Here is a 19,978-nt window from a genome sequence, read left to right on the forward strand (position 1 = left end):
GGCTTACTGCAACCTCCACCTTCTAGGTTCAAGGGAGTCTTCTGCCTCGGCCTCCCGATTAGCTGGGATTACAGGCCCCACCACCATGCCCAGCTAATTTTTTTTTTTTTTTTTTTTTTTTTTTTGTATTTTTAGTAGAGACAGGGTTTCACCGTGTTGGCCAGGCTGGTCTTGAACTCCTGACCTCAGGTGATCGGCCCACCTCGGCCTCCCAAAGTGTTGGGATTACAGGTGTGGGCCTCCACACCCTTGAAAGTGAACAGTGATCTGTCACATCAAGGAAAATAGCTGACAATATTTGTTGATAATGGTAAAATTCAAGTCCAGTTAAAATTTTCAGGCCTGGGCCGGGCGCGGTGGCTCACGCCTGTAATCCCAGCACTTTGGGAGGCCGAGGCGGGCGGATCACGAGGTCAGGAGATCGAGACCATCCTGGCTAACACGGTGAAACCCCGTCTCTACTAAAAATACAAAAAATTAGCCGGGCGTGGTAGCGGGCGCCTGTAGTCCCAGCTACTCGGGAGGCTGAGGCAGGAGAATGGCGTGAACCCGGGAGGCGGAGCTTGCAGTGAGCCGAGATCGCGCCACTGCACTCCAGCCTGGGCGACAGAGCGAGACTCCGTCTCAAAAAAAAAAAAAAAAAAAAAATTTTCAGGCCTGATGAGCTTAATCTCAGCACTTTGGGAGGCCAAGGGGGACAGATGGCTTGAGCCCATAAGTTCGAGACCAGCCTGGGCAACGTGGCAAAACCCTGTCTCTTACAAAACATTAACTAGGTGTGGTGGTGCGTGTCTGTAGTCCTTACCACTTGGGAGACTTGAGGCGGAAGTATCACTTGGACCTTGGAGGTCCAAGCTGTAGTGAGCTGTGATTGTGCCACTGCACTTCAGCCTGGATGACGGAGTGAGACTCCGTCTCAAAAAAGAAAACAAAAAGATTCATTCTAAGTGCATAATAGATCAATGGATTTTAATTTTACAGTATGGTAAGTTCATTGTGATGGTTACAGAATCCACATTGCAACTAACGTTGAAAAAACTACCATGTTTTGGTCGGTGCAGTGGCTCATGCCTGTAATCCCAGCACTTTGGGAGGCCGAGAGGGGTGGATTGCCTGAGGTCAGGAGTTCGAGACCAGTCTGACTAACATGGTGAAACCCCGTCTCTACTAAAAATACAAAAAAATAATTAGCCAGGCGTGGTGGCGTGCACCTGTAATCCCAGCTACTCGGGAGGCTGAGGCAGGGGAATTGCTTGAACCAGGGAGGTGGAGGTTGCAGTGAGCTGAGATTGCACCACTGCACTCCAGCCTGGGCGACGGAGCAAGACTGTCTCAAAAAAAAAATACCATGTTTTGAGTTTTGGTATAACATAAAAAAAGATTATCCATAATTTTTTTAAAAGGCTAGTTAAGTAAAGCAGTGGGAGTGGAGAAGGAACAAAGAAATGTATAACTGGTTATGATGAATTAATTGTAAACATCACTGCACTTGGACCAGCCTAGCCACAATTATTTGAAAAAGCTATTAAAATGCTCCTGTATTTTCCTTCTGCATATTTGTGAGGTTGGATTTTATTTATGCACTCCAACTAAATGACTATATTGCCAGACATTTAAAATATTTGAAAAAATGTAAAACAGTGCCAGTCTTCACTAAATTTTTTTTAATTAATAACTTTTATTTTTTTTTAGAGTTGGGACCTTACTCTGTTGCCCACACTGGAATGCAGCTCACTGCACTCTTAGCTCACTGCAGCCCAAGCTCCTAGGGTCAGGCAGTCCTCCCCATCTCAGCCTCCCAAGTAGCTGGGACTACAGGCATGCACTACCACGCCTGGTTTTTTAAAAACTTTTTAAGAGATGGAGTCACACTATGTTGTCCAGGCTAGTCTTGAACTCCTGACCTCAAGCTGTCCTCCTGCCTCAGCCTCTTCAGTTGCTGGGGTTACAGGAATGAGCCACCATGACCAGTTAAATCTTTTAACAATATAGTTACTTTTTCATAAAAATATGCAAGGCCAGGATGGTGGTAAGCACTTGAGCCCAGGAATACTAGGATATATTGTACTATGGTCGTGCCTGTGACTAGCCACTGCACTCCAGCCTGGGCAACATAGGGAAACTCCATCTTTTTTTTTTTTAATTTTTTTTGGGGTGGTGGAGTCTTGCTCTGTTGCCCAGGCTGGAGTGCAGTGGCATGATCTCGGCTCACTGCAACCTCTACCTCCCAGGTCCAAGCAGCTCTTCTGCCTCAGCCTCCCGAGTAGCTGGGACTACAGGCACATGCTACCACACCGGGCTAATTTTTGTATTTTTAGTAGAGATGGAGTTTCACCATGTTGGCCAGGCTGGTCTCGAATTCCTGACCTCAAGTGATCCACCTACCTCAGCCTCCCAAAGTATTGGGATTACAGGTGTAAACCAATGCGCCTGGCCAGGAAACTCCATCTTTAAGATAAATAAATAAAAGCAAAAAGATAAAAATACTCAATTTATGTTCAATAAAATGGAATGATTGTTATTATTATTATTATTATTTAGATGGAGTCTCACTCTGTCACACAGGCTGGAGTGCAGTAGTGCGATCTCAACTCATTGCAACCTTTGCCACCTGGGTTCAAGCGATTTTCATGCTTCAGCCTCCCAAGTAGCTGGGATTACAGGGTTGTGCCACTATCCCCAGCTAATTTTTTCTATTTTCAGTAGAGACAGGGTTTCACCACGTTGGCCAGGCTGTTCTCGAACTCCTAATTTCAAGTGAACTACCCACCTTGGCCTCCCAAACTGCTGAGATTACAGTCGTGAGCCACCACACCCAGCCTATTGTTATTTTTAAATGAATTAATACGTATTTAAAAATCTTTTCACTTAAAATTTGCAGTGTGGTCATTGACAGATATAACCCATATTAATAAAAGCTCTTTGGGGTCTTCAATAATTTTTAGGAGAATAAAGAATTCTGGGCTGGTCGCAGTGGCTCACGCCTGTAATCCCAGCTTTTGGGAGGCTGAGGTGGGCGGATTACAAGGTCAAGAGATCAAGACCATCCTGGCCAACATGGTGAAACCCCGTCTCTACTAAAAATACAAAAATTAGCTGGGCATGGTGGCGCATGCCTGTAATCCCAGCTACTTAGGAGGCTAAGGCAGGAGAATCACTTGAACCTGGGAGGTGGAAGTTGCAGCGAGGCTGTCTCAAAAAAAAAAAAAGAATTCTGGAGACTCCAAAATTTGAGAACCACTGCCCTATAGCAGTGTGTCACTGTCTTTTAAATTGATTTTTTTTAATTGAAATATAATTTAGTCTGGGCGCGGTGGCTCAGGCCTGTAATCCCAGCACTTTGGGAAGCCAGTGTAGGTGGTTCACCTGAGATTAGACGTTTGAGACCTGCCTGGCCAACATGGCAAAATCCTGTCTATACTTAAAAAATACAAAAAATTAGCCAGGCATGGTGGTGGACTCCTGTAATCCCAGGTACTCAGGAGGTTGAGGCGGGAGAATCACTTGAACCTGGGAGGCAGAGGTTGCAGTGAGCCAAGATAACTCCACTGCACTCCAGCCTGGGCTACAGAGCGAGACTCTGTCTCAAAAAAAAATTATATATTTTACCTGAGTAAGGTGCTCAGACCTTATGGTGTAAAGTCCAGTGAGTTTTTGTAAACAGATGCATACATCTCTGTAACCAACACTCCATCCAATCTATAGAACGTGTCCATCACCAGAGAAAGTTCGCTTTTGCTCTTTTCCAGTCAATCCTCCACTTCCTTGTCTTGAGAAAAACACTTGTGTTTTCTACCACCATAGCTTAATTTTGCCCATTTTAGTTTTCATATAGCTGGAACCACACAGTTTAGATTCTTTTTTTTTTTTTGAGGCAGTCTTGCTCTGTCACCCACACTGGAGTGCGGTGGTGCAATCTTGGCTCACTGCAACCTCCGCCTCCAGGGTTCAAGCAGTTCTCCTGCCTCAGCTTCCGGAGTAGCTGGGACTACAGGCGGGTGCCACCACGCCCAGCTCATTTTTTTTTTGTATTATTAGTAAAGATGGGGTTTCACCATATTGGCCAGGCTGGTCTCGAGCCCCTGACCTCGTGATCCACCCACCTCGGCCTCCCCAAGTGTTGGGATTACAGGCGTGAGCCACCGCGCCCGGCCAGATTCTTTTATGTCTGGCTTCTTCACTCGTGTGTGAAAGGTAAATACAACTCGACGTTACTCAGAGCAGTGAAAACAGGTTTTATTTAATAACTACTGTGGGAAAAGAGCTGAGCTCCATTCTGATTTGTGTGGGGATGACTGGGCATTTTAAAGGGAGAGGAGTGAGGGGGACTTAGTAGAGTCAGAGAAGTGAAAAAGTACAAAGAGTTGATCAGTGTAAATGTGATTAGTCTAGCTGTGTCTGACAGCTGACAGTGTGGAAATTAGGATTCTTTCCTCCCACAGAGGCTGGAAGACAGACAAAGGCCCATCCTTCCCATTGATTACATTTCAATGGAATGGCTCTTGGGTTTTAGAGAAAGACACTTCTAAGTAGTAAGAGATGGATATTCACATTTGTAAGCTCTTTTTAGTACCTGCTCTAAGAAAGGAAATTTGGGGGCCTACATAAGGTGTTTGCTAGAACAAACATATTCTCCTGGCCATGATGCTCTTTCTCAGGCAGGCATTTCTACGACGGACAGAGGGTTAGGGTCATCCTAGGGACCTGACCCTCTCCTTCCCCCCCCCCCTTTTTTTTTTTCATTTTTTGAGTTTTGCTCTTGTTGCCCAGGCTGGAATGCAGTGGCGTGATCTTGGCTCACTGCAACCTCCGTCTCCTGGGTTCAAGCTATTCTCCTGCCTCAGCCTCCTGAGTAGATGGGTTTACAGGTGCGCGCCACCACGCCCAGCTAAGTTTTTGTGTTTTTAGTAGAGACAAGCTTTCATCATGTTGGCCAGGATGGTCTCTATCTCCTGACCTTGTGATCCACCTGTCTCGGCCTCCCGAAGTGCTGGGATTACAGGCGTGAGCAACTGCGCCCAGACTCAAGTTTTTTCTTATAAGTGTAACCGCCCAATGGGTTAACTTTGCCTGCTGCCCAGACAAAGCCGATTCATCAAGATGGGGGAATTGCAGTGGAGAAAGAGTAATTTACGCAGAGCTGGTTGTGCTTGAGACCGGAGTTTTATTACTCAAATCAGTCTCCCTGAGCATTTGGGGATCAGAGTTTTTAAAGACAATTTGGCTGGTAGGGGCTTGGGAAGTGGATACTACTGATTGGTCAGGTTGGAGATGGAATCACAGGGGATTGAAGTGAGTTTTTCTTGCTGTCTTCTCTTCCTGGGTGGGATGGCAAAACTGGTTGAGCCAGATAACGAGTCTAGGTGGTGTCAGCTGAGTGCAGGGTCTGCAAAATATCTCAAGTACTGATCTTAGGTTTTACAATAGTGATGTTATCCACGAGAGCAATTTGGGGAGGTTCAGACTGATAGAGCTAGAGGCTACATGACCCTTAAACTCTAATTTCTAATCTTGTAGCTAATTTGTTAATCCCAGAAAGACAGACTGGTTGTTCCCCAGGCAAGAAGGGGGTCTTTTCGGGAAAGGGCTGTTACTAATCTTGTTTCAGAGTCTAACCATGAACTGAATTCCTTCCCAAAGTTAGTTGGGCCCACCAGAAATGAACAAGGACAATTTACAGGTTAGAAGTAAGATGGAGTCAGTTAGGTCTGATTTCTTTCACTGTCATAATTTCCTCAGTTATAATTTTGCAAAGGCAGTTCCAAGTGAAGGAATCATATTCATGATCTCCAGGAATTCCTTCCAGCCCTAATATTCTATGATCCTAAGTGGGAAGAACTGATGAAAGTCATGTTGTGGGCCAGGCGCAGTGGCTCACGCCTGTGATCCCAGCACTTTGGGAGGCCTAGGTGGGCGGATCACCTGAGGTCAAGAGTTCAAGAGCAGTCTGGCCAACATGGTGAAACCTCATCTCTACTAAAAATACAAAAATTAGCCGGGTGTGGTGGTGTGCGCCTGTAATCCCAGCTACTCAGGAGGCTGAGGCAGGAGAATCACTTGAACCCTGGAGGCAGAGGCTGCAGTGAGCCAAGATCGCACCACTGTACTCCAGCTTGGGTGACAGAGTGAAACTCCAACTAAAAAAAAAAAAAAGAGTCATGATATGGATGAAGAATGTTGAGAGGAGAGATCCAATGGGAATGTGCTATAGTACCATTTGTTACTTTCTGGTTTTCCTGTGGGAATATCAGGAAAAAGCTCATATATTGTGGAGTTTATTTTCTAAATTGATTTTATCTAGGATTAGGTTCACTGTAAAAGAAAAGGTGAGACAGAAACCTGGAATTTTATTTTATTTATTTATTTTTTTTTTTGAGATGGAGTCTTGCTCTGTTGCCCAGGCTGGAGTGCAGTGGCGCGATCTTGGCTCTCTGTCCCAAAAAAAAAAAAAAAAAAAAAAAAAAGATTCCAACAAAGCAAAGCAATTAGCTTTGTTGAGTGAATAGATAGCAAAAGGTGTGGATGGACTGGCCCACATTTTCTTGCTCTTTAAAGATGATATTCCTAATAATAATGGACTAGAGTTATTTTGTGTGTGTGATTTGAGAGTCAAGTTTAGTGTCTTATAAGTGTTTTTCCCTCTGTCCCTCAGATTTGGATCATACAGCAGATGTCCAGTGAGTATAGCAGGAGTTCATTCCTTTGAAACCACGTCAATAGGAAGACTGAATGTTTCAATCTTGGTATCCCTATCTTTAATTTTTCTCCTCTCATTTTGGTTCCTTCACAATATGAAAATGATGGTTTGAAAGCACTCAGTTTTGCAGGGTTCAGTGGCTCAGTGAGCCGAGATTGCACCACTGCACCCCAGCCTGGGTGACAGAGAGAGACCCCATCTCAAAAAATAAAAAATAAAAATAAGGCCGGGTGTGGTGGCTCAACGCCTGTAATCCCAGCACTTTGGGAGGCTGAGGCGGGCGGATCATGAGGTCAGGAGTTCGAGACCAGCCTGACCAACATGGTAAAACCCCGTCTCTACTAAAAATACAAAAATTAGCCGGGTCTGGTGGTGCCTGCCTGTAATCCCAGCTACTTGTGAGGCTGAGGCAGGAGAATTGCTTGAACCCAGGAGGCAGAGGTTGCAGTGACCCGAGATCGCACTACTGCACTCCAGCTTGGGCAACAGAGTGAGACTCAGTCTAAAAAAACATAAATAAATAATAAAAAGAAAAGCACCCGGTTGCAGTGCCGTTAAATTGATTGAGGCCTTAAAATTTGTATTTATCATACTGAATTTATTTTGACTTTGCCTGCTATCAAATTTTCTTTCTCGCAGTGGATTGTATTACACAGAGCATGAATATACTTCTTTAGGTTACACGCATGGGGAGATACTCTGGAGGAAGCATTCGAGCAATGTGCAATGGCCATGTTTGGTTACATGACAGATACTGGGACAGTGGAGCCCCTCCAAACAGTAGAAGTAGAAACCCAAGGTAAATGATTTATTCACAATGAAGAAATTGTTATACAGTACTGTATAGAATTGTGCAGTATTCTACATAATCTGAGTATATTTTCACAAAAAGAACCAGAAAATTAAGGATGAGTCTTTTCTTTCTCTTTAAACTGACCTAAGACATTTATTTATTGCACTTTTAAATTCAAGTATGTTTTTAGAGACCAGAATTATTAAATATACTATTTGATCTTGTGTAGGAGATGACTTACAGTCTCTTCTGTTTCACTTTTTGGATGAATGGCTTTATAAGTTCAGTGCTGATGAATTCTTCATACCCCGGGTAAGCAAAGGTTTTTCTTTTTTACTGAGCAAATGGATTCTTAGTTCATATTTTAAAATAGAACAGATGATTTAAAATAGGACATGTGAAACAAAACCAATCCATACAAATAAGATGATACTGATTTGCAGAGATTATAATGACCACGGGCACTTCCTGGTTAACCTGCATTTGCCTATGTGGGAACATTTCGTATTTAGATCTCATGTATTTGTCACTAATCAGGATTGTGTGATAAAAATGTACCTACAGTTTTCATCCACATTTTTTTCTGTTTTTGTTTTTGATAGAGACAGGGTGTTGCTATGTTGTCGAGGCTAGTCTTGAACTCCTAGCTTCCAGCAATCCTCCTGCCTCAATTTCGCAAAGTGCTGGGATTACAGGTGTGAGCATTGCACGCAGCCTCATCCACACTTTTTATGTTTCCCAAGTTTGAGCTATATTTATGTCCATCCATTGTTCCTTTTGTTCCATTTGAAATTTAGTAGCCCTGTCACATTGGCCTAAGTTAAACAACTGCAGCTTTTAGTTTTCCTTAACATGAAAAAAGGAAAAGCCAAATGGAGATTGCTTGCTGCTGTCATCCTTTAGAAGGGAACACATCTGCAATGTCATTGTTATTTAATAGAGATGGCACTCTCTGCTTTTATAATTCCTCCATTCTCTGCTTTACCAGCTTCACTACTTATACTCATTCTATCAACTGAGTCACTCATCCTACAGAATTCAAGTGCCTACCAGTAGTTTATTAGGCTCAGAGTGATTGAAATCCTATGTTGTCCTCCTCCACCATATATCTGTTTTCCCCCAGCGTTAAACAACAGCTTTTATTGAAGTGGCAGTGTACAGCAGCGGCAGAGGTACTGCCCCTGTGTGCCCAGAGTAGTTCTCTACCATGTGTCTTGCAGAGAAATTCTTTTGACTCATATTTTTAGATCTTACATTTTTCTAGAATACCTCCCTTGAATATGTAAGAAAAAACTTATTTCCTTGAAATATATTTAATACTCAGCTTGGGCAACATGGCGAAACTCCCTGTCTCAAAAAAAACAAAAAAACAATAATTATCTGGGCGCAGTGGCACATGCCTGTGGTCCCAGCTACTCCAGAGGCTGAGGCGGGAGGATTGCTTGAGCTCGGGAGGTGAAGGTTGCAGTGAGCCAAGATCATGCCATGGCACTCCAGACTGGGCAACAGAGCGAAACCTTGTCTCAAACAAACAAACAAAAAAAACTGCATACATATATATCTCATTTGTTGTCCTATTTTAGCTAACATTTTAATTTTCTTTGCTTCACGGAAGTTGTGTGCTATTGTTTTCTAGAAAAGGTTGTAAAGGCCAGGCGCGGTGGCTCACGCCTGTAATCCCAGCATTTTGGGAAGCCGAGGCAGGTGGATCACCTGAGGTCAGGAGTTCGAGACCAGTCTGACCAATAAGGTGAAACCCCGTCTCTACTAAAAATACAAAAAAAATCGATTGGCCGGGCGTGGTGGCAGGCGCCTGTAGTCCCAGATGCTCAGCAGGTTGAGACAGGAGAATTGCTTGAACCTGGGAGGTGGAGGTTGCAGTGAGCCGAGATCACGCCACTGTACTCCAGCCTGGGCGATGGAGTAAGGCTCCATCTCAAAAAAAAAAAAAAAAAAAGATTTTACCAATTTTTAGTAGATGGTCCAAAAAAACAGAACAAAAAGATTTGTAGTAGATAGTCTATTATGAACTTATTTTAACTAAAAAATTTTTCTTCCTGTCTAGGAAGTGAAAGTACTTAGCATTGATCAAAGAAATTTCAAATTACGATCAATTGGGTAAGTTTTGAAAGTCTTTTAAGTACCGAGTTAAAGTTATATTCTTCATTGAATTCAATGAGCAAGGAAACAGATGGAAACATATATCAGAGGGCCACTTGCAGATTGAGTTTTGTGGGATGTCTAAGGGCTTGGAAGGACCAGAAACTTAACAAAATAAAGTTGATTTTAATTGTTAAATCTGATTCCCAATTTGTTGATTTTTTAGGGAGAGAATACATGTAATTGCTAAATGGCACAGCATAAAGCCCAGCTTAGTGGATGGGAAACACTGACACTTTTTTTCTCATATGTTCTCACTCCTAGACCTATTTAAATCAATTCCTTCTTTTAACAAATCGTACTTTTATTTTCCTTCCAGAGTTTGCAAACACTTGATTAGGTCACTTTGATTGGACTTGTTTCTCAGGTTTCTTTAGTCACTTAATTATATTTTTTAGGTTTTTTCTTTTTTCTTTTTTTTTTTTTTTTTTTGATACAGGGTCTTGTTCTGTCTCCCAGGCTGGAGTACAGTGGTGTGGTCATGGCTCACTGCAGCTTCAGCCTCCTGGGCTCAAGGGATCCTCCCACCTCAGCCTCCTGAATAGCTGGGACCACCAAGTGTGCCACTATGCCTGGCTGACTTTTTTGTTTTCTGAAGAGATGGGGTCTCCCCATGTTGCCCAGGCTGGTCTCAAACTCCTGGGCTCAAGCAGTCCTCTGGCCTCGGCCTCCCAAAGTGCTGAGGTAATAGGCATGAGCCACTGTGCCTGGCCCTCCTAGGTTACTTTTACATATAGCTTTTTTATTTTATTTTCATTTATTATTTATTTATTTATTTATTTATTTATTTATTTTTGAGACAGAGTCTCGCTCTGTTGCTCAGGCTGGAGTGTGTGATCTCAGCTCACTGCAACCTCCACCTCCTGGGTTCAAGCGATTCTTCTGCCTCAGCCTCCCGAGTAGCTGAGATTATACGCGCCTGCTACCACGCCTGGCTAATTTTTTGTATTTTTAGTACAGACGGGGTTTCACTGTGTTGGCCAGGCTGGTCTGAAGCTCCTGACCTCAGGTGATCTGCCCGCATCAGCCCTCCCAAAGTGTCGAGATTACAGGCTTGAGCCACTGTGCCCGGCCTCATTTATTTTTTTAGAAATGGGTTCTCATTCACTATGTTGCCCAGGCATCCTCAAACTCCTGGGCTCAAGTGATCCTCCTGCCTTGGCCTCCTGAGTAGCTGGGACAACAGGTGCATACCACCACGCCCGGCTCCATTTAATTTAATTTAATTGATTGATTGATTGATTGATTGATTTGAGACAGGGTCTTGCCCTGTCCCCCAGGTTGGAGTGCAGTGGTGTAATCATGGCTCACTGCAGCTTTGAACTCCTGGGTTCAAGTGATCCTCCTTTCTCAGCCTCCCAAGTAGCTGGGACTACAGGTGCGCACTACCATGCCAAGCTAATTTGTTGTTGTTGAGACAGAGTCTTGCTCTGTTGCCCAGGCTGGAGGGCAGTGGTGCAGTCTTGGCTCGCTGCAACCTCTGCCTCCAGAGTTCAAGCGATTCTCCTGCCTGAGCCTCCTGAGTAGCTGGGATTACAGGCACCTGCCACCGTGCCTGGCTAATCTCAGCTAATTTTTAATTTTTTTATAGAGATGGGGTCTTGCTATGTTGCTAGGCTGGTCTCTAACTCCTGTGGCCCCATTTTATATTGAATTTCATTCATTCTTTTTGTAAAGTGAGGTCTTTTATTATCTTCTCTGTGTTTTTGTTTTGTTTTGTTTTTTGTTGTTTTTTAATGAGTAAAGAAACAGGCTTGCTGGGTGCAGTGGCTCACGCCTGTAATCCCAGCACTTTGGGAGGCCGAGGCGTGCAGATCATGAGGTGAAGAGATTGAGACCATCCTAGCCAACATGGTGGAACCCCATCCCTACTAAAAATACAAAAATTAGCCAGGTGTGGTGGTGGGCACCTGTAATCTGAACTACTCAGGAGGCTGAGGCAGGAGAATCGCTTGAACCCAGGAGGCAGAGGTTGCAGTGAGCCAAGATTGTGCCACTGCACTCCAGCCTGGCAACAGCGTGAGACTCCGGCTCAAAAAAAAAAAAAAAAAAGAAACAAGCATGTCCAAAAGTACTAGCTAATAAGTGTTTGAACAGAATTTTAAAGCTTTGCTCTTTGTATTATACCACGTTGTGATCTTCACTCACATTAGTGTCAAAGACAGAGAGGAGACTGATCCCAAGTTCTAGATTACTTTTCTAGGGCCTTCTATATACAGATCATGGATATTTTTGGAAAAGTTGTAAAGTGTAAACCAAGTTCGGACTGTATTATAGAGTCTAGTATTTTGCCTTTGTGGTACTCAGACTTGCTTTCTCCAATGGGAGGTATTATTTAATTAGTTTTTGTTTTTCTTTTTTGTTTCGTTTTTGTTGTTTTTGTTTTGAGAGAGGGTTTTGCTTTGTCTCTCAGCCTGGAGTGCAGTGGCATGATCATGGCTCACTGCAGCCATGACCTTTTGGGCTCAAGCAATCCTTCTACCTCAAACTCCCACGTAGCTAGGACAACAGACATATGCCACCATGCCTGGCTAATTTTTTTTTTTTTTAATCTTTTGTAGAGACAGGGTCTCGCTACATTGCCCAGGCTGGTCTCGAACCCCTGAGCTCAAGCTATCTTCCTGCCTCAATCTCCCAAAGTGCTGAGATTACAGGTGTGAGCCACCGCACCCAGCCTACTTAACTAGTTTCATAACTGAGGATAGTACAAATTTTGAATATGTTACTACTCTGTTTTGAAACAATATTTACTAAACAATGTTTATTGAGATTCCACCATAGGTACACTATATTGGGGCACATTTATTTTGAGATCAACTATCAACCTTTTTTTAAAGTTTTTAAAATTAATTTTTTGTTTGTTTGTTTTTTGACAGTCTCACTCTGTTGCCCAGGCTGGGAGTGCAATGATGTGATCTTGGTTCACTGCAATGTCCGCCTCTCAGATTCAAACCATTCTTATGCCTCAGCCTCCTGAGTAGGTAGGACCACGGGCGCATGGCACCATGCCTGCCTAATTTTTGTATTTTTAGTAGAGACGAGTTCTCACCATGTTGGCCAGGCTGGTCTTGAACTCCTGGATTCATCTACCTCTGCCTCCCAAAGTGCTGGGATTACAGGTGGGAGCCACTGTGCCTGGCCACTAGAATTAAATTTTTTTTTTTTTTTTTGAGACAGAGTCTCGCTCTGTCGCCCAGGCTGGAGTGCAGTGGCATGATCTCAGCTCACTGCAATCTCCGCCTCCTGGCTCAAGCGATTCTCCTGCCTCAGCCTCCTGAGTAGTTCGGATTACAGGTGCCTACCACCACGCCTGGCTAATTTTTGTATTTTTAGTAGAGACAGAGTTTCATCATGTTGGCCAGGCTGGTCTTGAACTCCTGACCTCAGGTGATCCGCCTACCTCGGCCTCCCAAAGTGCTGGGATTACAGGCATGAGCCACCGCGCCTGACCTTTTTCATTTCGCTCTGTTGCCTAGGCTGGAGTGCAGTGGCCCGATCTTGGCTCACTGCAACCTCCACCTCCTGGGTTCAAGCGATTCTCCTGCCTCTGCCTCCCAAGTAGCTGGGATTACAGACATGCGCCACCACGCCCGGCTAATTTTGTGTTTTTAGTAGAGACAGGGTTTTTCCATGTTGGTCAGGCTGGTCTCAAACTGCCGGCCTCAACTGCCGACCTCAGATGATCCACCTGCTTCGGCCTCCCAAAGTGCTGGGATTACAGGCATGAGCCACCGCGCCTGGCCTATAATTAAAAATTTTTTTGAAACAGAGTCTTGCCCTAACACCCAGGCTAGAGTGCGGTGGTGCAATCACAGCTCACTGCAGCCTTGACTTCTGGGCTCAAGCAATCTTCCTGCCTCCTCCTCGTGAGTGGCTGGGACCACAGGCATGTGCCACCACACCCAGCTAAATTTTTTTATTTTTTTAATTTTGTGTACAGATGAGGTCTCCCTATGTTGCTCAGGCTGTTCTCAAACTCCTGGGCTCAAGCGATCCTCCCTTTGGCCTCCGGAAGTGCCAGGATTATAGGTATGAGCCACCGCACCTGGCCTTAACTATCAACCTTGAGAGCAAATGATGATACTGCACACACGTCCCTCAACAGCTGTATCTTCTGACAAATGAAAATGAAACTTAACAGCTCCCTGACCCCCTCCTGTCTCTTTTGGCTTTCTAGCATGTTAACCACATTTACAAGGCTTATTTTAAAACATATAAAGAGAGAACAAATCTTAATCATGTTTTAATTTGTATTCTCAAGGTGGGGAGAAGAATTTTCATTGTCCAAGCACCCTCAGGTATGTTTTAAAATCCAGCCATTAAGAACATGAAAAATTTCCTTACCATAAAGTTCATATATGTGACAATCAACTTCAGTTAGTTCTAACTGGTGTAAAGTGATAAGTTTTTCTCAAGCTTCTCTGACCTGTCTGGATATATTTTGTTAAAATACTGTGATTATACACACCTGATTTAGTGGATGAGGCGTCAGCATTGGGTTCTAGGGTCAAGTTTCTTCAGATTATTGTGGAATTTGAAATTCTCTTTGCCTTTTTGACCTTTATTTCTTCTCCTATAATAAAGATGTTGGACTAGATGTTCTCTATTGTGCCTTCTACTTTCTGTGTGTCTCTAGATTCTGTATTTGCCGACCTGTATGGCCTCACTCTATGGTAGGAAAATCTATTGGAACAGGAGTTGGCAGTTTTTTTCTGTAAAATGGACAGATAATAAATGTTTTAAGATTTGTGGGCCCAGAATGACAGAAGAGCAGCTACTCAGTGCTTCTGTTGTAGCACCAAAGTAGCCATAGATAATACTTAAATGAATGAGTTCACTTGTATTCTAGTAAAACTTATTTATGCCCATTGAAATTTGAATTTCTTATCATTTTCAAATGTAACAAAATGTCATTGTTTTGATTTTTTTCCCCAACCATTTAAAAATGTAAAAATCAGGGCAGGCATGGTGGCTCAGACCTGTAATCCCAGCACTTTGGGAGGCCAAGGCAGGCAGATCGCTTTAGGTCAGGAGTTTGAGACCAGCCTGGCCAACATAGTGAAACCTAGCCTCTAATAAAAATACAAAAATTAGCTGGGCGTGGTGGCACGCGCCTGTAATCCTAGCTGCTCAGGAGGCTGAGGCAGGAGAATCACTTTAACCTGGGTGGCAGAGGTTGCAGTGAGCCGAGATCATGCCACTGCACTCCAGCTTGGGTGACAGAGCGAGACTGGTCTCAAAAAAATAAAATAAAAGTAAATAAATAAAGATGTAAAAATCACTCTTACTTTATGGGACTGTACAAAAAGAGGCAATTTGGCCTGTGGGCTATATATATTTTGCTGACCCCTGTGTTTAGGCCAGAAAAAAAATACAGACAGGTCACTTAACTACTGGGATACATTCTGAGAAATGCATCTTTAGGCGATTACATCATTGTGCAAACATCATAGAGTGTACTTACACAAACCTAGATGCTATAACCTATGCTATATGGTATAGCCTATCGCTCCTAGGCTATGAACCTGTACAGCATATTACTATACTGAATACTATAGGCAGTTGTTACACATTGGTAAATATTTGTGTATTTATATTTCTAAATACCAAAAAAAGGTATAGTAAAAATACAGTATTATAGGCCCGGCATGGTGGTTCACGCCTGTAATCCCCGCACTTTGGGAGGCCGAGGTGGGTGAATCACCTGAAGTCAGGAGTTCTAGACCAGCCCGGCCAACGTGGTGAAACCCCATCTCTACTAAAAATACAAAAATTAGCTGGGTGCGGTGGCGGGCGCTTGTAATCCCAGCTATTTGGGAGGCTGAGGCAGGAGAATCGCTTGAACCTGGGAGGCGGAGGTTGCAGTGAGCGGAGATCACGCCATTGCACACTCCAGCCTGGGCGACAAGAGCAAAACTCCATCTAAAAAAAAAAAAAAAGAAACAGTATTATAATCTTCTCAGACCACCATCATATATGCAGTTAGTCATTGACCAAAATGTTATGTGGCACATAACTGTATTCTAAATTCATATTTGTCATTGGAAGTGTTCAGAATGGATTGTGAGCAAATTAATTTCATTTATTCCTAAGAGTTTTTGTTTATGTGAGACAGTGCCTTGCTATGTTGCCCAGGCTGATCCGAAACTCCTAGTCTCAAGCAATCCCCCCACCTCAGTCTCCTGAGTAGCTGAGCTTACAGGTGCACACCACCAATTCCAGCTTGGTACTCCTAACAGTTTTTGTTTTGTTTTGTTTTGTTTTGTTTTTGAGACGGAGTCTCATGCTATTGCCCAGGCTGGAGTGCAGTGGCACGATCTCAGCTCACTGCAACCTCCGCCTCCCAGGTTCAAGCGATTCTCCTGCCTCAGCCTCACAAGTAGCTGTGATTACAGGCACATGACGCCATACCTGGCTAATTTTTTGTATTTTTAGTAGAGATGGGGTTTCACCATGTTGGCCAGGCTGATCTCGAACTCCTGAGCTCAGGTGATTTACCTACCTCAGCCTCCCAAAGGAGGCGTGAGCCATCGCGCCCAGCCAACAGTTTTTTTTATTATTATTATTCTTTCTTTTTTTTTTGAGACAGTCTCACCCTGTCACCCAGGCTGGAGTGCAGTGACGTGACCTCTACTCACTGCAACCTCCCCCTCCCGGGTTCAAGCGATTCTCGTGTCTCAGCCTCCCGAGTAGCTGGGATTACAGGCCCATGCAACCATGCCAGGCTAATTTTTGTATTTTAGTAGAGACCGGGTTTCACCATGTTGGCCAGGCTGGTTTCAAACTCCCGACCTCAGGTGATCCACCCACCTTGGCCTCCCAAAGTGCTGGGATTATAGGCGTGAGCCACTGCGCCCAGCTACTTCTTATTTTTTGAATGAATGATCAAATAACTCTTTTTTTTTTTTTGAGATGGAGTCTCACTCTGTTGCCCAGGCTGGAGTGCAGTGGCGTAATCTCAGCTCACTGCAACCTCCACCTCCCAGGTTCAAGCGATTCTCCTGTCTCTGCTTCCTGAGTAGCTGGGATTACAGGTGTATGCCACCACAGCCGGCTAATTTTTGTATTTTTAGTAGAGGTGGGGTTTCACCATGTTGGTCAGGCTGGTCTCAAACTCCTGACTTCAGGTGATCCACCCGCCTCGGCCTCCCAAAGTGCTGAGATTACAGGCATGAGCCACTGGGCCCAGCCAATCAACTTTTCAAAGCAAAAAGGAATGTTTTACAAATAGCTTATTAAAACATCTGGTTCCTGGAATATTTCTTGGTTTAAAAATACCTTCCTGGTTTTAATACTGTCTTTACCTTCTCTCCATGAATCCATATGCCATCCATCCATGAATTTATGCATGCATTCAGCAAATACTTATCAAGTGCCTCCAGTGTTTCCGACTTTTTTTTATGCACTCGAGGTAGAAATGTAATAGGATAAGCGAAGTCTCTGCCCTTACTGAGTTTAAAATGTAGTGGGAGAAGTGAGCCAGACAAACATGTAAACACATAATATAATTTCAGATAGTGAACAGTGCCATCAGGATAAGGTAAGAGTGGTTGGAGGAGGGGAGGGGGTAGTCAGAAAATATATGTTTATTAACCCATTCTCACGCTGCTGATAAAGACATACCCGAGACTGGGTAATTTATAAAGGAAAGGGGCTTAATTGATTCATAGTTCAGCATGGCTGGGGAGACCTCAGGAAACTTACAATCATGGTGGAGGGGGAAGCAAACCCTTCCTTCTTCACATTGTGGCAGGAAGAGAAGTGAGTGCTGAGCGAAGGGGGAAGCCCCTTAGAAAACCATCAGATCTCCTGAAAACTCACGCACTATCACTAGAACAGCATGGTGGAAACCGCCCCCGTGATTCAATGATCTCCACCTGCTCCCTCCCACAACACGTGGAGATTATGAGCACTACAGTTCAAGATGAGATTTGGGTGGGGACACAGCCAAAATATATCAGTATGTTTGAGAAAGTGATATTTGAGCAGAGGCAAGAGAGATGAGGAGTGAGCAGAAATAAGGAAGAACTTTCTAGGTGAAGAAACAGGTGTAAAGGCCCTGAAATGAGGTAAGTTCAGGGAACAGCAAGCTGGAGCTGAGAGTGAAGGTGTAATAGTAGGAGACAAGGTTGTAGAGATAGGGCCACAGCCTCTTTGGTAAAATTTGGTAAGGGGGGTATAGGATCAAGTACTCACGTATAGGAGTTGGCCTTCTGATGGGAGCCAGGGACAAGCCATTCATTGCAATCAGGCTAAGGTGAGTACAGATACAGCATGATGGTAGATTTGGTGGTAGGAAAATGAGTCAGTTCTTACTGAGTTGCTCTTACTTTCTCTAGGAAGCACAGTTGATTGAGAGTGAGAATGAGGGAGGAATGATCACTAGAGGAGAAGAGAAAGAATTGTCTCAGAGAGTGAAAAAGGGAATTTATTGGTAATTGTAAGATTTTACTGCGAGTACTGAATTCCTGTTTGAGATGTGTGGACATACACTCAGGGTGATACCAGTTAGCATGGTGTGTGCTGCCATAAGCAGACAGTTGAACTTGAATTAGGTTGTGGTTTTGCCAGGTGATTGTGGCAGAGGAGAAAAAGCAGTGGCAGTGCCACTTATATCCTTCTGTGAAATCTTCCTTTTTTTGTGTGGTGTAGAGCTAGCAAATGCCATTTACCTATTGCCTGGTACATTTTATGGTGCACAGAATTATTGTAGATTCCTTTTGGAGCTGGAAAGAACCTAAGAGAACATCTAATTCTGTGGTTTTAAACTGGGGCAGGGTTGGGCAATGTCATGTATCAGAGACGTGTGGAGAGCTTTTGACCTGGGAAACTATATCTTATTCTTCAGCTAGACTTGGAAAGAGAAGAGTCCCAAGAGGTGAAGTGAGTGTTGTCAACTGAGGAAAAGAGAATAAGTTGAATTCCTAGGGCCTAGGTCAGAGTATAAGGAGGTGGTTTGGATTTCAGAAAGAGCCCTGAGCCAAATAGTAGAAAAGCTTGTGTTCTTTGATTCAACCCGTTTAATTTTTTTTTTTAATCATCCTCAAAAGTTTTTTACTTTTTTTTCTTTCCAACTTTTATTTTTAGGTTCATGGGGTACACATACGAGTTTGTTACATGGGTAAATTGCATGTTGTGGGGGTTTAGTGTACAGATAATTTTGTCACCTAGGTAATCAGCATAATACTTGATAGGCAGTTTTTCAATCCTCACCCTCCCCCAACTCTCAAATAGACCCGGTGTCTTGTTTCCCTCTTTGTGTTCATGTGTACTCAATGTTTATGTCCCAAATAAATATATGGAAACATGGTATTTGATTTTCTGCTCCTGCATGAATTCACTTAGGATAATGGCCTCCAGCTCCATCCACGTTGTTGCAAAGGACATGATCTCATTCTTTTTTATGGCTGTGTAGTATTCTATGGTGTATATGTGTCACATTTTCTTTATCCAGTCTACCATTGATGGGCATGTGGATTGATTCTATGTCTTTGCTATTGTGAATAGTGCTGCAGTGAACATACCCATGGATGTGTCTTTATGTGATTTAACCCATTTTATAAATGAAAAACTGATGTCCAGACAGGCCAGACAATTTCTATACACCCAGGTGGAAACAAAGCCAGGATTAGAGTTCCATGTCCCAACTCCATTGTGCATGTGTTGCCTCTCATTTTTCTTGGATCCCTGTATATTCTCCTAATTTGATAACTAATTGTTTCATGTGAGTTTTTCATTTTCAAAATACTAAAATTTTTACTTTCTGCTGATTGTTGCTAGAGTTAATGATTATGATTTCAATATCCTATTTTCCTTTTTTTTTTTTTTTTCTCTAACCCCAACTTTAGGGAACAGAAGTCAAAGCAATAACATATTCAGCAATGCAGGTCTATAATGAAGAGAAGCCGGAAGTTTTTGTGATCATTGACATTTAAGACACCAAAAAATAAAAGACTCCTATGAAGAACTGTTTTTGTTTTCCTCTTCCTTTTGAGAAGACACTATGAATTAAATTCTACAGCTTTTTTTTGATATATGGAAATTTGTAGAACAGAAATATTTTAGTTAAAGTGTGACTTTCAGAAAGGGAAAATCAGGGCACAGCCTTGGTCTGTGTTCCCCAAATATTCACACTTTAAAGAATTCTTCAACCCCCCAAGGGACAGTTATGGTCCTTTGATTCTCTGCTGTGGCAGTAGGTGTGCCTCATGCCCTTCCAGTGCAATGCAAGCCCTCCAGCCTCACCCCAGAGAGGATCACTGATGTCAGCAGCAGCCTGAGGCTGAATCCAGGTTGAAAGAAGAATAACTTGAAAAAATATATTTCCA

At 43.3% G+C, this 19,978-nt stretch overlaps 1 protein-coding gene across 25 annotated transcripts in view; it reads left to right on the top strand.

Moving 5' to 3' along the window:
- ZBTB8OS (zinc finger and BTB domain containing 8 opposite strand) overlaps positions 1-19,617 on the top strand; it is a 31,201-nt gene extending 11,584 nt beyond the window's left edge. For 5 of the 25 annotated variants that reach the window (XM_054665359.1, XM_001163575.8, XM_063783346.1 and 2 more), the window contains exons 2-7: positions 6,653-6,677; positions 7,375-7,496; positions 7,720-7,802; positions 9,556-9,608; positions 13,912-13,948; positions 19,499-19,617. In XM_054665359.1, coding sequence (XP_054521334.1) covers positions 7,424-7,496; positions 7,720-7,802; positions 9,556-9,608; positions 13,912-13,948; positions 19,499-19,585 — 333 coding nt within the window. In that variant the 5' untranslated portion in view covers positions 6,653-6,677; positions 7,375-7,423 and the 3' untranslated portion in view covers positions 19,586-19,617. Of the gene's footprint in view, positions 1-4,043; positions 4,195-6,652; positions 6,744-7,336; positions 7,497-7,719; positions 7,803-9,555; positions 9,609-13,590; positions 13,680-13,911; positions 13,949-19,498 lie in introns of those variants that run through there. The other 20 variants (XM_063783364.1, XM_063783335.1, XM_063783322.1 and 17 more) reach the window with 12 other exon arrangements.
- The last annotated feature ends 361 nt before the right edge of the window (positions 19,618-19,978 follow it).

Source organism: Pan troglodytes, chromosome 1 (genome assembly GCF_028858775.2).
Source record: "Pan troglodytes isolate AG18354 chromosome 1, NHGRI_mPanTro3-v2.0_pri, whole genome shotgun sequence".
In the NCBI taxonomy this organism is placed as follows: domain Eukaryota; kingdom Metazoa; phylum Chordata; class Mammalia; order Primates; family Hominidae; genus Pan; species Pan troglodytes.